General features: G+C 36.8%; 1 protein-coding gene across 1 annotated transcript; it reads left to right on the top strand.

Moving 5' to 3' along the window:
* The first annotated feature begins 1157 nt into the window (after window positions 1-1157).
* Window positions 1158-13643, top strand: LOC310933211 (UNC93-like protein MFSD11). The gene is made up of 13 exons (XM_083896644.1): window positions 1158-1661; window positions 2253-2308; window positions 2404-2511; window positions 2596-2675; window positions 4658-4754; window positions 7002-7060; window positions 7146-7290; window positions 8279-8328; window positions 9815-9880; window positions 10511-10636; window positions 10723-10897; window positions 11006-11141; window positions 12690-13643. The coding sequence occupies exons 1-13, from the start codon at window positions 1572-1574 to the stop codon at window positions 12840-12842; spliced, it is 1341 nt and encodes a 446-aa protein (XP_083752770.1). The 5' UTR covers window positions 1158-1571; the 3' UTR covers window positions 12843-13643.
* The last annotated feature ends 2293 nt before the right edge of the window (window positions 13644-15936 follow it).

The raw sequence follows: 15936 nt of genomic DNA, 5'->3' as shown, positions 1-15936 counted from the left end.
ATTCGTCACTAAGAGCTGCATTAAACATATTTAATATTAATTCATGATCATGATAAACACAACGTAAGGACTGCACTTACCTAATCTATGTTACCTTCTCTCTTGAAGAATTCGGTTTCTCTATTTGTAAGAGGTTTTTACTCATTTTGAAGTACTCTCTACACGTGACAGCTTCAGAGGAATACAGTTTGTTTTTCACTACACACCAAAACTATATGTTTTCATCTCATCTAAAGAAAGGTACTGATGTGACACTGTGAAAATACTCCAAGTATGAATCATGCATTTACCATGAAAAAGAGCAGTTCACTATGGGCTGACACTAAATGTAAATAAGTCAAATTACACATGCTTATTTTTATGTATCTTACTGTAAATATAGCAGTATTTTTTTCTGCTGCATTTAGCTACAGTGGACATCTATTGAAAATACTAAACCCTAACCATATTTTGGCTAGATGAATCCATTGATTGCTTGATTTATTTGAATAAACATATAATCAAAACTGCCATGTCTTATTTAATAAACAATTTTAATTATTAAATTAATTGTAAAAATGCTCTTTCAGATTGTGTTCATGTTAATTGTTGATTTTTCTAGTTCTAGTTATTTCTTTTTTGCCTTTGTGGTTTTGGAGGATTAATGACATGTTTCTGAGCTGTTTCTTTTAATGAATTTTTAAAATGCACATTTTGAAAGCACAAATGTGCTAATTTTCAAATGATTTACCCCCAAATTGAAATGGATTATTATGCAATTATTATGCATTATATGAAACATTACTGTTCATATTAAAACAAAAAGATGAAATACTTGTTGTGTTTTCATATGATCACTCAGTTAAATATCATTAATAGTAATTGCAACCACCAAACATAGACATTCTCATAATATGTGCACAATAAAATACATAATATTTATAATTAAAATTTTAAATCAAGCGAAACCATAATATTCTGGGTGCATTCAATTAAAATGGGAGCCCTCTATGTTGTTTTGTATTGCTCTCAATCTAAAGAAAGTTTGGAGACTCCTGGTACCCTCTTAATCTGGATGTAATTTCCATGGCCGCCTCTGGAGGGCAGCAAATATAAACGAGTGCAAACGCTTGGAAAATGGCACAAACAAACAGAAGAAGAAGAAGACTCGTAAAGTGGGCGATGAATATTGATGTTGACGAAAGTCATGACGAATACGTCGAGGTGGGGAAAAAAGGGAAGACCAGAGAAAAAAGTGTTTTTTAATTTAAGTCACAAGTTGTCATGCGAGCGCTGGTTGGTATGAGAGGCGGGAAGTGGCGTTTATTCCAGTGTGGAGAGTGTGTTTCTCTGCTCTGCTCCCCTCATCCCTGCTGTCTGCGCATTAAACTTTAACATAAAGTGAGAGTAAAGGCTGTAACTGTAGTGGCGCTGCTTTGTTAAAATGGATTTATCGGATACTTTTTACGAGTCCGCACGGGAGTCTCTATTAGATTTGTAGTTCATACCAGTCGACAACACAACATTACCAGTGACTATACATCTGCCTAACGATTTTTTTGTTCCTTCTTCATAAACCGGCGGAGACACAAATGGCAGACACAAGGACCTACAACGTTGTGATTTTGGGTGTGGGGTTTTTGCTCGTTTTCACCGCCTTCAACACGTGTGCAAACGTTGAAGTAAGTTTGAAAAACAAAATACAGCTTTAATTGTGCCATTGAACGTATCACAAACTCATGTACTCAACTTTGTTTTGGTCCCCTTTCCATCAAAAGCTATTTTTTTACGGTGCATTTAAACGCCGCATGAGCTAAACAAAAAATGATTTCCAGACTCCCAGCTCATGTCACTATACATTATTTTTATTATTATTACTACAATGTATTCGCATATATTATTACACATCCATATATTTTCTTACACATTATTGGTTACTGCACGTCACTGTCTCTGTATTTACCCTATAGCTTTATTATAATAATGCAGGAAACATGTGTCTTGGAGTATTTTAACTTTTTTTTTTGCTTTGACAAACATCTACAATTAATCTATATAAAGCCAGCAGCAGCAGATATATCATGGACACTAGGAAATTGGCCAGTCAGAGTTGTGTGTCATGTGCACCTCGTGTTTCCAATTTTCTTCACTGGCCAGTGAAGTGGTCAAAGCACATGAACGATTTTATCAGTACAAAACGAAATTGGAAAATTAAATTTGTTTTTTATTCATTTGTTCATGGTCCTTTTTAAAAAAAATATTCTTACTTACAGCAAACGGTGGTAAAAAGCCTGAACAATGACACCTTCAGTGGCAGTGGCTACCACAGGTAAGATCACACCTTCAGCTCAGGAAAATTCTTGGTGATGTATGTAATAAACCTGTTAAAATAATTAGTCATAATAATGTCTGCCTCCTTCACAGTCTCGGAATCATCTACGGCGTCTTCTCCGTCTCAAATTTACTTGCACCAATGATCGTCACAGTCATTGGACCAAAGTTTTCTATGTTTTTAAGTGGTCTGCTTTACAGGTAAACATGGTGATAATTACTCACAAGACGTTGACACGGATGAAGAATGACACACTCTAATGTCCCTTCATGTTCTGTGTCTAGTGGTTACATCGCTGTGTTCATCATCCCTTCAACGTGGTCCTTTTACTTGACCTCTGTGCTCATTGGCGTCGGAGCAGCCTGTGAGTTAAATGTCAGACGTCCTTCACATATACTGCATGCATACACACAGAAGTCACATTCTTGTTGATAGGGATGCACAATATAGGCTTTAAAACATATTATTGGAAATCAGCAAACATGCCAAGATCCCCAGATATGACTAATGACTGATAATAACATTTGGTATCGGTTATCACCCAAAGCACTCCCGATATATCGGCATATCGAATATAGGCCAAAAGTCCAATATTGTGCATCCCTAGTTGATACTTTCCAATTAGATTTTTCTCCAAACAACTTTAAATTCAGTTTCAAAAAGTATATATTTTAGAAGCCATGCAAACTCAAATACATCGAGCTTCAATTATTTTTTTCTGTACACTATTACAAAGGGAGGTGAATCATGGACTATAATGTTAATTATTGTCTTTTATTTGTGTTAGTATGAGTTGCATTTACACTAATTCATTAAGTGAGGATATAATGGTTATTTTTTGCCTATTAGTGAAATTTTCCACAACCCATGATGACTTCCAGAGGCCAAAGGTTGTTGTGTGCAACAAAGAATAGCACACAAATCATCACGTTTAAGATGCTGAAACTATGTGAACAATTACAGAAACATTTATTTAATCATCAGAAAAGTTTTACAAAGAAGACTTTAGCATTTACTTGGAGTTAAAAAAGTTGGTTCATCACATTTAATAATAAAAAAAAGCATGCATGTCAGTAAGGGATGGGACAACATATTAACATGTCAAAATAGTGTTATCCTGACTAGTGAGGTATGATAATCAATACACCACTGTTAAAATAAGAATACAGCATTCATAACAGATTACTTACCAGTTTGACTCACCTGCAACTCAACTTTGTGACTCCTCTCAGTTTTGATAATATCATGAATTAAGGAGGTTAAGGAGTTATAATAATAGACTGTATATAAAAATATGGACATAGTCCTTTGTTACCGCCTGGAGCCAACTAGGACATAAGAATGTATTGAACAGCCACCAGGGGGCGATGACACTTGTTGCCAAAATAACTCTGTTTGAATGGAAGCCTAGAGGAAAAGTCAGTAAACATTTCCCTGAAGAGTTAGTCACTGAGTTGGGAGTTTCAGGTCTTCTTCGATAGCACATGATGTTGAATTTCTGAATCATATTCCCATTTAGAGAAAAATGGACCATAAATATGGCATATGTGTGGACAGCAATGTGATTGACAGCTGGTATCATCTGAAAGTAGCCTGGTTGCAGGTGATGTCTGTGAACTTCCACTTACTAAACATCAAAATGGTGCCGGGACTTGGCAGACAGCAATAAAGAAATAAGAAGAAAGATAAGAAATCTGCCAATTCCTGCACTTTACATTTACATTTTGTATTCTTCACCTAAACAGATATCATGATGTTCATTTACCATATTATATCTTGAGTTTTTCTGCCATTCCCAATTCTAATATTAACATTTAAAACAAGCAGTGTGCTAAAAATGGTTGAAACACAGAGGCATGTATTCAAATACTTCACCATGGCTCCTGTTGTTGTTTTTTTTTGCAACCTTCCCAAACTCATTTTGTGTTAATATCCAAACGGTGTTTAATAATGCATGCAGGGATTATCATGACTGGAAATGTGATGATGCATTCAAATAGTATATCCCAAATTAGCCTTTAAATGGGCTAGGAGCTGTTTCTGTAAATAGTGCACAGCACCTTGAGCTCGCTCAAATCTGTTAATGAAAATAAAGTGAAATCAGCTCTTTGCTGAGTGTTTACTGGGGGGAAAAAATGAAGAGAAATGATTTGGTGGGGGTTGGTTTCTAAATGCAGCCTGAAACTGCTGTAGTGCAATGAATTTTCATCCTGTGCCTGACATGCTACGCTGTGCTTAAACACATTATCCACCAACACAGACGGATCACGTTTCTCTTCATGTAAGTCATTAACTGACCAGATAATGTTTCTTTTTCTTCTTGAAATGACCCCCACTGACCTGCAGTGCTGTGGACGGCTCAAGGACACTTTCTTGTGGAAAACTCAGAGGCCTCGACTATAAACAGGAACACAGGGATGTTTTGGGCTCTTCTACAGTGCAGGTATGCTGCTGTTTACTCTAATGATTGACTCTCTCTTTTAGGACTAAACAATACATCCTTATCAAATTGAAATGGCACGTTTAAGGGAAACTAAACCCCCTCTTCTGAAGCTAACCTTGCCCAATGCCTGATTTTGAAAAATGCCAAGAAGTTGGCTGAGAGCTGAGCGAGGGTTGATCGAGTTGCAAAATGAGTGAACTACTTTGATAATGGTTTAATAGGTTTGAGTGATTTTTCAGTAATTATTTTCTGGCTTCTTTGCTCCATATAACAAAGAAAATCATTAAAAAATAATCACTTTTGGTTCCGGTCAAAACAAGACATTTGAGAACATCATTTTTTCTGGGTTTTAGAAACACTGATCACCATTTTTCAAAATTTTTTGGGGGGATATTTTACAGACCAAACAAGTACTCTTTTAATTGAAAAAAATAATCAACAGATTCCGATTCACCATGGCTTTACGCTAAAGTGTGAAGATTTGCACCTTTTTTACTAATTACCTAATTACTTTGGCTGTCACCTTGATTGGCAGGTAACGTTTAGTGGCACTTTTAAACAACACAGTTGTCAAATGCAATTTAATTACAATGGAATGAAATAGGTGTTTTACATCAATTACACAAAGAATGCAAAAATGTCACACAAGTATAAACTATACAGCAAATATTTTTGATGGAGTCATGTTGGTTATTTAAAAAAATATTTGTCTGCAAGTCGCTAGAGTAACTGCAATATATATATTTAAACGACAACAGAAAACAAACAGTCAAAGGCCCTTTACTTCGGGGAGATTTTCAGGTGAGAGTTTGGGTCTTTTCATGTCTTTTATGTGGTCCACAGCTCTTGCACACAAGCACGGACATCTAATTTGTATTTGCTAAAATATGCAAATTGAAAAATTGAATTAGTATAATAATTACTTTGGCTGTCACCTGCGCCAGAGCTCACAACAGGGCAACGCTAATCCGAGTCTGCAGTGGCGATTCCTGCCACAGTAAACTTATGAATCAATTTCTCACAGCCCACACACACACACAGTATTCAGTCAGTGTTATCTATTATGAATATCCCGTTATCCCTCATTGAGGCTTTGTGAAAGGATAATTGCACAAAATGTTAAGCGCCCAAGAGGTTTGACTGTCGTAAAACTTGCCATCCACAGGAAACTGCATTGAGGGTATTGTAATTAAACGTTCAAGTGTTTGGAAAAATCAGATTATGATGAACTTTGGAGGGACAATTTAATTCTTCCTTGTTGGTTGCAGCGGCAACTGTATAATTTATGGGCAACTGGGTGCAACTGTGTTTTACAGTGGGGGGTTGATAAGCTTCATAAACACTTCTTTACACTTTAGTTTCAATTTGATGGATGAGCCAATGGTGGATTGTGTTCTTAACAGGAGAAAACCCTGTGTCTCTAAAATGTCCCATTGTTCGTAGCTGTTTTGGACTTTGAGTCATACCACATGATTTTCATCTTTAAACGTCCAGTTACTGATATGTTTAGCAATTTTGGGGGCTGCAGGAATAACTTGTGACAAAATTACCTTGGTAATTGGAAATTTGGTTGCTTATTTTTACACATTCATTCAGCACAGCAGCATAATCTGTTTTTAAGTGTATACAGAATACAGTGTGTTGGAGAACATCTTTTCTCCTCAGTTAGCATCAAAACTCAAAAGATATTTAGTTTGTGCATTGTTGGCTATTGTAAAAACACTGTGCTCCAAAATGGTGGCGGTAATTGAGCTGGCATGGCTCCTGATATGAATATAAAAGCAACAGTTCATACGATCAGGTGATGGTACACTTAGAAAAAGTGTAATTATTTTTCATCTTCAATTTATGCCAAATGAAAATCATTTCATCTACATTGTACACACTGGACCTTTAAGGCAGGGTATATTGTTCTTTGTCCCATGTTCTCAGCAACACAAACACTCGAGATGTACAGTGAAACATAAGCCTGCAGATATTCCTTTACACTGAGAAAAATTCAGTCTGCCAATTATATAATTCATATTGCATGACTGAAAACACCTAATAAGTCCACTGAAAAACACCAACAACAGCTGCTACATTGACCTTGAGGTCATATTTGTAAACACTGAATGAGGCAAAGATAAATTGTGACTAGTAGTGATTACATGTGATGTTAATTTTTTTAATATATATTTTTAATTAATGTCACATTGTCATGCATGTTTTTGACTCAAAAATCATTATTATCTCTTTTTTTTACAGCATGTTGTTTGGCAATCTTTACATTTACTTTGACTGGAATGGGAGAAAAGATATATCAGGTATGGTACTGCTGTGAATATCATGGAAAATATCAATATCTTTACCAATGCATTTTGTGTGATATATTTAAATTTTTCCTCTCAGACAACAATAGGAAAAACAACTTTATGTCCTTGTTGGTGGCCTCTGTACTTGGTACACTCAGCTTCCTAGTGTTGAAGAAGAGCCATCATGAAGAGGAGATACTCTCTGAAGACGAAGGGCAGCCGCTGCTCTCAACTCGCACAATGTAAATCCTTTTGATAATTACACCTTTCCTCACCGTGCTCTCACACAATGACAGAGGATGTACAACAATCACTTCTAAAAGGACACACTGGTGATGAATGTAATATAGTGAGTGCCGTGATGATATATATTACTGTTAACATGGCAAAACAAAGTTTTTAATTTACCTTTCGCCCGGTGTTCATCATGTTAAACTAAAACAAAACCACTCAGGAACATTTTTTTTCAAATAACCTACGCTGGATCCTAATAATTCTTTTTTTTTTTCCTGGATGACTTACCGCCGCAGCTCTGATGGAACACTTGTCCTTCACATAAATGACAGCAGCCATTTCTCTCTAGATCATTGCAATTTTGACAAGTCTAATCATAGCCCTCTTCAAGCAGGGTACAATCATGCAGATTCAGGACGACTGGGACGGACACTTGACAAAGGGACGGACATATTGATAGCGGTTAAACACCGTGAACCACTTCAGACACGGGCCTTCACATTAGATGTCAACTTTACATTTCTGTGACTTGAATGTGGACAAAGTTTGACTTAAACTGTGAAGTGTAGGACAGGAAATTGGCTTTGGGGAAAAAGAAAAACATGCTAAAATTGAAATTGGACGATCACATAGAAATCCTGTTTGTTCTCTGAGGCTGTGTTTGTCTCTCATGGCAGCAGATTGTTTTTGAGACAGTGTTGTGAGAATCTGCCAGATGCAGGTATTTGCTTTCCGCCGGAGTCTGTGCATGATTCGCGCAGCATAACAAGGAATTCTTTTGGGAGCAGTTGTTATCTGTGGAAGTGCTGTTGTGTGCACTCTGTTGGGATTTTGAGGAAGTCTTGTGATCTCGCTGCAGCTAAAGTTTTTTACATTTGTAAATAACTTTGCCAGGTTTACACTCAAAGGACGTTATGTTGTTGTTTGTGTGTGTGCGGAGATGATTAAGTTTCAGCTTTGGGGAAGTTAAACCGTGTTTCTTTTTCTCTTGTTTAGGTATAAACAACGAGCAAACACTGCTGTGCAGGACGCAAAGTCGGAATTCAGTAAGTTCTATTCTACATCACCTGATGCGTTACATTACAATTACACCCAATGCCTGCATGCATTTATTGTTGTAAGCATACGCATAAAACAAAATCTACAGCATGTCCCGTGTTCAGACAACACACTATCTCGATGCAGATATTTAGTATGTAGTGTGTTCACACTGGAAAAGTGACAAAATGATGTCAGCACCAACTTGACAGTGTGAATAACACACATTTTTTTTCTCCTGCTTTTGGTGCACAAGACTCCTACCGTTTTATCCTCCACCTGAAGCTCACAAAGGACGCTGGTGCCAATCCCAGTTGACATATAGGGCGAAAGCTGGGTGGAGCATAACCTGGACAGGTCGCCAGTCCATCACAGGGCCTAAATGGGAACATAATTTCCAAAATTTACATCATGTTCTATTGAAAAAGACATGGAACTATCAAATGAAAACATCAACTCCTCAGGAAAATGTTTACTGACATCATAAATCAAGTCAAAATTGGGCTTTACTTAGTTCGTTTCACACCCAGAAAACTACCCCCTTGTTAGCTAAGCTAAGTACTACTTCCATCCACTTTTTCACTTTTCAAACTGGAAAGTCCAGTTCTTGTTCAGAGTCTATGGTTGCAGCTAACAGGTCAAGTATCATGGAACAGCAGCATTACAGCACCACAACTCAGGAAACACTGTGACATGTTTTCTGTCCCTTGGGAAAACGGTGTTCCGATTTCCTGGCCCTGTTATTTTGGGATCAGGGGCTGAACTGTTTGGGAACCTTTGAATTCATTTATCAAATTTGGACCCTGTGAGTGAGTGATAATCATTACCTCCCACTGAGCCACTCCCATGGATCAAAATATATATGTAGTAGAAGAGGCAAATATTTTTTTTCCCTTGCATCCTTGCCGAGAAAATATTTCATATTTTTCTCAGCAGACGTAAATATGTGTGTGTGTTGTGTTCTTTTCTCCTTCCATACTGCAGTTAACCTCTAGTTCTCTGTTCCAACGCTGCTGGTGTGCATCTCACCTGCAGTCGCCGGCACTTTTTGTTTTTCCTTGAGTGAAAATTGCTGATATGAATCTTCTAGCATTACAGCACAGTACACATAAGCTGCTGCTTGTGCGAGAGTTTATTTCAGATTATATCTCTGTTACTTGACTGGGAACTCTGCTGCACTTGCACCTGCTGTCAGTGCAGCACCGATGCAAGCTGATGTATGTCGGCATCAGGCATCTGGGTACATACTAGAAAGCCTAGTGGGATTTCTTCATGTAAAATCTGAATTTTCCTCACTCTTCTACATTTCTCATGAGTGTTTCTCCAACCAAATGTGGCTTTTTGGCTTATTGAGAAATATTTTCTCATTTTGAACCGGCATTAAACTTAAATCGTCAAAGGAAAATTGGGCCTTGACATACTCGAGCAGACCATTACTGCTCAAATATAGTGATTAGCAATTCAAATCAATCTTTTGTGTCTCCCCTTGTTAAGAAACTATCCTGACACTTCTGAAGACTAAAATTATACTGCTCCTGAGTCCCTGCATGGCATACAGTGGTAAGTGTAATGCACAATGTATTTATGTAATAGGCAATTTCATTTAAGTACATACAGGATCCACATGAAACAGTGGTTGTCACTGAATTTATTCCTACCTTTTTATGTTTTTATATTATTTAACTCTCTGGGGAAAAATATTATGTACTTATTTAAAAATGTCTTAGTTTTAAGTCTATTTTTATCTCCGCCAATGTATATTATCTGGGTGTTTTCATATAAGTGCAGGCAGATTTCTACCACACCCTCACTCAAACTTTTTAATTTGACTGGATTTTATTCCATTTCTTTGTATCAGGGACAGTGTTGACAAAATATATAAATTAAGAGACATTAAAGACACTTTGTGCCAGATTTAGCAACTAGCTAATTGCCATCTGTAGTCCCCGGGCAGGTGAACAAACACAATAAAGTACAGAGCATACACACGTACACACACTCGATAGCATGCTGAATAAAAGCAAGACGCTCTAAGATATCAAAATCTAAATCTAAAAAATGTAAAAATATAAATGTGTTCATGTAGCCACAGACAAATCAATGCCAAAAAGACTAATTGAAATCCATTTTTTTCAAGTTATTTTTCTTGTATTTGTGGGCACGAAATCAAATAAATCCTTTGTTTGCCAGGCCTGGAGCTATCTTTCTACAGCGGAGTATATGGGACATGTATCGGAGCAACGGCACACTTTGGACAGGCAGCAAAAGGCTTGATTGGCATCTCTGGGATCGTGGTAGGCATTGGAGAAATCGTGGGTGCGTTAATATTTCTCTGTTATCAGAGTTTGTTTACAGTCACTGAACATCACTGGGCTCATGTCGACTTTGTTCTTCCTCATCAGGTGGAGGCTTGTTTGGGTTGCTGTTCAAGAACAACCGCTTCAGACGGACGTCTGTGGTTTTCCTGGCAATGGTTGTCCACTTTGTTGCCTTCTATTTGATTTTCCTCAGCATCCCGGGTGACGCTCCTGTCGTCTTTACAACCACCACCCAAGAGAGCCCATATCTCACTCCTAGGTAATTCATTTCTGTGATGATATCACCATAAAAATATACAAACAACTGAAATGCCAATGTCACATTTCTGTTTCGTCTTTAATAAAAAGTCAATATATTCCCCCTCAGCGTCTCCATTGCCCTGCTGTGCAGCTTCTTGCTTGGATTTGGCGACAGTTGTTTCAACACACAGCTCTACAGCATATTAGGCTGTGTTTATGCTGAACACAGCACATCTGCTTTTGCCATCTTCAAATTCATCCAGGTAATCCCATGTCTCCTGTTCGCAGACACTGTTAGCAGAGCCAAGCAAAGCTGGGTTAAAGTGTTGTCCCGTCAAGTGTGAAATAAATTCACCTGAAGCCTCATTAAAATAGGAAAAGACCGAGACCCACACACAAAGCTTAATCCCTCCCTTTTTTTCTTCCAGCAAAATTGGTGTCTAACCAAACATAAACCCTCGAAGTTGCAGTGTTTTTATAAATATTTAAAACGAACACTTGTTAAATAAAAAGCTTACTGCTACATGGGTCTAATAAACAGGATTTTCTTTTTCTTCTTCTTACGTATGCATTATGTTATTGTAAATGCATAAAACAATTAAAGTTAAATTATGAAAACGATTCAATCTTAGATTCAGTTTAACCGTAGTAAACTATGTTAATTAGCCGGAATTATCCCATTATTATGCTGTGGAGTGAGTTACTTATAGCTAGCTAGTCCGACATGCTGCAACATTTGCAGCGTAGACAGGATACAGTGCGATACGATAAAATATGTTACAATAAGATATGATACAAAACGGTTTCATAATTGTAAGATATGATTCATACGATGAGATGTGGTACAATGTGATATGTACGATAAAATGCGCTATAAGATACAATACACATGATAAGATAAGATGAGGGTATGAGATATGTTACAATACGATATGATGCAACCCAAACTATATAAGATGCGTAATGATACAGTACATACGATAAAATGTGATATACGGTAAAATACATGATACGAAAAGATGCGATACATAATGTGACAATACAATAAAACGTGATATGAATACAATATGTATGTTAAATGATGAGATGTGATACAATACGATACATGTGATATATGATATGATACAATACGATATGATACAACACATACGATAAAATGAGATTTAAGGTACAATACATACAAAACGATAAGATGCTATATGATACAATATGACATGTACTACAAAAATGCAATATGATAAGACGCGATACAAACGATACCATAAGATGTGTTATGATGAGATACGATACATACGATAAGATGTGATATTATAAGAGATCATACAGTGAGATAATATATGATAATGCTATAATATAATGATATGATACAGTTCGACAAGATAAAATAAGATATGATAAGACATGATAAGGGGGATAGCGCAATTGAAGCATCATTTAAGAAAAGCATCTACAAATAATTAAATATAAAGCCTAGGGACAGTATAAACATAAGGATTATAAGCAGATGAGCACAGTTTACGCTGTGAAGACTACTAAACTAACTCTTTAACATAGCGAGCGCTGCTTCCCTGAGAGCTGCCGTGTTTAGTTACGGTTGATAAGCTGTGACTGGGCAATTGCTGTTTGGGAGCAGGGATTATTGAACAGCCAGCCGACAGTAAATGCACCACAGGGATGTGTTAGTTTGACAAAAGAAGCGCGAGTGTTACTTCCTGCTGTCAGCCGGGGCGCCGTAACTCGTTCAGGCTATGCAAGAGTTACCCTGTCTATTAAATGACGGAGCTGAAACTAAGTTACTTTTCCCTCGACAGTCTGTTTTTGCAGCCGTGGCGTTTTTCTACAGCGGTTACGTCCTATTGATGTGGCAGCTCCTGCTGATGGTCATCCTGGGCTTCGCTGGGACGCTGTGCTTCTTCGTGGTGGAGAGGATGCAGAACGCCTCAGGGGATTTGCAGGAATATTAGAGACAAGACATTCTGTGGTTTTCTAGCTTTTTTTAGTTTTTGATAATTGTGGTTGTGTTAATGTGTACGGCATGGATTTTGCCAAAGGGGTGTATTTCTTTTTGGTACATTTTAATTTGTAAACCATTTTTTCTAAAATATGACCAGTCAGTGCCTTAGTGCTCCCAATGAAACCCGTTCAAACTGATTTAAACTTCCCATTAGAACATACTATCATGTATTTTTTGCCATTATGATTTCAATCTCAGGTCATGGCTTCAAAATACTATAATTTTATACAACATGCCTATACATGTTCCTCTATGTGCCATACAGTATAATGTATGTATAAATGAGCCATAACTGTGCACAAAATAAGGTAAATACAGTAAATGCCAAATTTGAGCCCATGTATAATAACTGCATAATACAAAAAATCTATATGGATATTTTATTAGAGGCAAGACATTTTATAGCTGCTTCTATTTTTTAATAATTGTGGTTGTGTATTTTTTTGGGTAAATTTTTAATTGTGAACCAGTTATTTTCTAAAATAATGACCACTCAGTTCCTCCCAATGAAACACATTTAAATAGATTTAAACTAAAGGACATACAATCATGTATTCTATGTAATTTTAATCAAAACATTGTTGTTGTTGTTTTTTATTCTATTAAAACACCATACCTGTGCATTTCCCTCTATATGACATATAAAGCACATGCAATATCAGGTATACCAAATATGAAGGAGTAATCGGAGTATAATAATCACATAATACAAAAAGCAATAAGGATATTTTACTCGGACCAGTTTGTTTATTTGACACTACACAAAGAAATAATGATGCCATAATGTTGTGGCCAATCTCGTTATCATAATATGATAACGAGATTGGCCACAACATTATGGCATCATAGTTTTTGTTGTTTTTGTCATATGAAAAATGGTTGTCTAATGTAAACAAGCTTTTACTTTAAAGAATGGAGATTCTGATGAAGGATAGATATGATGGTCTTTGTGATCAGGTGAATAAGAAATGAGTTAATATATGTAGTCGGGAATAATTGATTTGTTGACTGATAAGTTCTTTTATTCATGATGGGAACCTGTTTTTTTTTTTTTTTTTTTTTTTTTTTAACTTTAATTGACAGTAGGTTTCACACGTTTGGAAAATAACGACTTGAAAAGTTCAGATTGATGTCATGACTGGAACTAAGCTGCCTTAAGAAAAGCGTTGACTAGTATTGCACAGTCCTTGCACATTTCACTCTTTTAATTACACTAAACAATGTGACTGCTGACTTTTTTTTTTTCTTCTTTTGACTTGATTTACTTCCTGAAGGAATTGCATTATTTTTACTGCATCGCTTCTAGCTCAGGTTTGTTTGTCACGAAACGAAGTGTCGGCGATGAAGATATGTTCTGTTTATATTGTATCAGAATGATTGACAGGTGTGAAAAAAATGCACAACATTGTTCCCTGTCATCGTGTGTCAGAAATAATGGTCACTAATTAACGCTTGACAATCACTCTTTCTTAAGGTTTTCTGTAAATTTTGCATATTAATGTCAGTGTTTTTGCCTCCGTTTTGTGACTCTCTGTGGAATAAAGGTCCATGCATTTTGCATTTCTGGTCTCACTTGAACTGAAACTATAGTGAGGAAAATGTGATTTATTTTTCTTATTAATTTGTCTAATTAATTCAGACAGTATTAATATTGTTATACAAGGCTTGTTATATTTGGAGAAGGAGAAAGGAACCAAAAGAAGAGTAAAGTGTGAATTTTGGAGTGGTGAAAAACGCCTGTACATACACTCTTAGAAATAAGGGTTCCAAAAGGGTTCTTCTACAAGGGCTAAGTTTCTACCTGGAACCATTTGCTTCTGAAAAACCCTTTCCAGAAGAAGGGGTTTATCAAGGGTTCTTGGTAACACTAATGGTTCGAGTAAGAACCATTTTGATCCAGAGAACCCTTAAAAACCCCTTTAAGCCGAAGAACCTTATATTGTTCCACTTATCACTTTTATTTCTAAGAGTGTAGTTTTCAATTTTTTGGACATTGGGGAGGACAATCATACCGTTCAAATTTAACACACAAACCCACTGTTCATGTACAACTGTGTTTTTGTTTTGTTTTGTTAATTAAATAAAATGTTAAAAAATTGTAAATAACTGCCAGATATTGAGACTCACTTTTCTGTTCCTTTTATGGTTAAAATAAGCACAAAAAAGTCCAGGGGGACATTTTGAGGATTAGACATTAAAGGGTTAACTACTCATTTTACCAGATTTGACTGGGATTCTACTTCATTCACCCCTTACTCAACATTCCCAGTTTACACCCAGCCCTCACTGTGTCATATAACAAGACAAGACACACTAAATCTAATGGACTGGACCTTATTTGCCAAAATCCATGAGGTCATTAATCACAAAGACTAGAGGGAGACGAGGGCCTGGGTTGAAGAGAAAGGGTTACAGTGCCCCGGGCGTCCGCCATTACTTCACTGGTAATTAACTATTGATTACAGTATAATGAGCGTAAGCAGTTTTGTGTGATCAGTGTGATCTTAAGTCAATTGTGCCACTTACTTGACAGCAGCGATGCACTGATGTCTAAGTGGAGCGGACAGCGTTTACGCGGAATTAAAGACGGACTGTGTTCATATTGGTCGAGCGATAACCTTGTAAGGAAAGTAACCGGGTTTGGAGAAGTCTATTACCTGCACGCTGCCATGTTTAATACATAAGCTGCTGGTTTCATTTGCTCAACTGAGAATTAAATCTATTCACTGTTTTATATTTATTTTATAATCATTATCCAGCGATTCATTTTACAGAAGACACTTATATTTTTCGGGTTGCTACTAATTATTGTCAGTCAAACCAAAACATTTCATTTTCATAGTCGATTAATTGATTAGGGCGCACGGTTGGTGTAGCGGTTAGCACTCTTGCCTTTGCGGCAAGAAGACCTGGGTTCCTGGGTTCGAGCCGTATTTGGAACAACTTCGGAACAAGGGCCTTTCTGCAAGGAGTTTGCATGTTCTCCCCGTGTGTGTGTGGGTTTTCTCCACGTTCTCCGGCTTCCTCCCACAGTCCAAAAACAT

This window comes from Microchirus variegatus, assembly GCF_963457635.1.
Source record: "Microchirus variegatus genome assembly, chromosome: 10".
Taxonomy (NCBI): Eukaryota; Metazoa; Chordata; class Actinopteri; order Pleuronectiformes; family Soleidae; genus Microchirus; species Microchirus variegatus.
The sequence above is the reverse complement of the archived record's forward strand: the minus strand, read 5'-3'. Positions and strand labels throughout refer to the sequence as shown.

Coding starts and splice junctions, on each gene's coding strand:
- LOC310933211 (XM_083896644.1), top strand. CDS start 1,572: ATGGCAGACACAAGGACCTACAACGTTGTGATTTTGGGTGTGGGGTTT. Junction 1,662..2,252: donor ACACGTGTGCAAACGTTGAA/GTAAGTTTGAAA, acceptor TCTTACTTACAG/CAAACGGTGGTAAAAAGCCT. Junction 2,512..2,595: donor TTAAGTGGTCTGCTTTACAG/GTAAACATGGTG, acceptor TTCTGTGTCTAG/TGGTTACATCGCTGTGTTCA.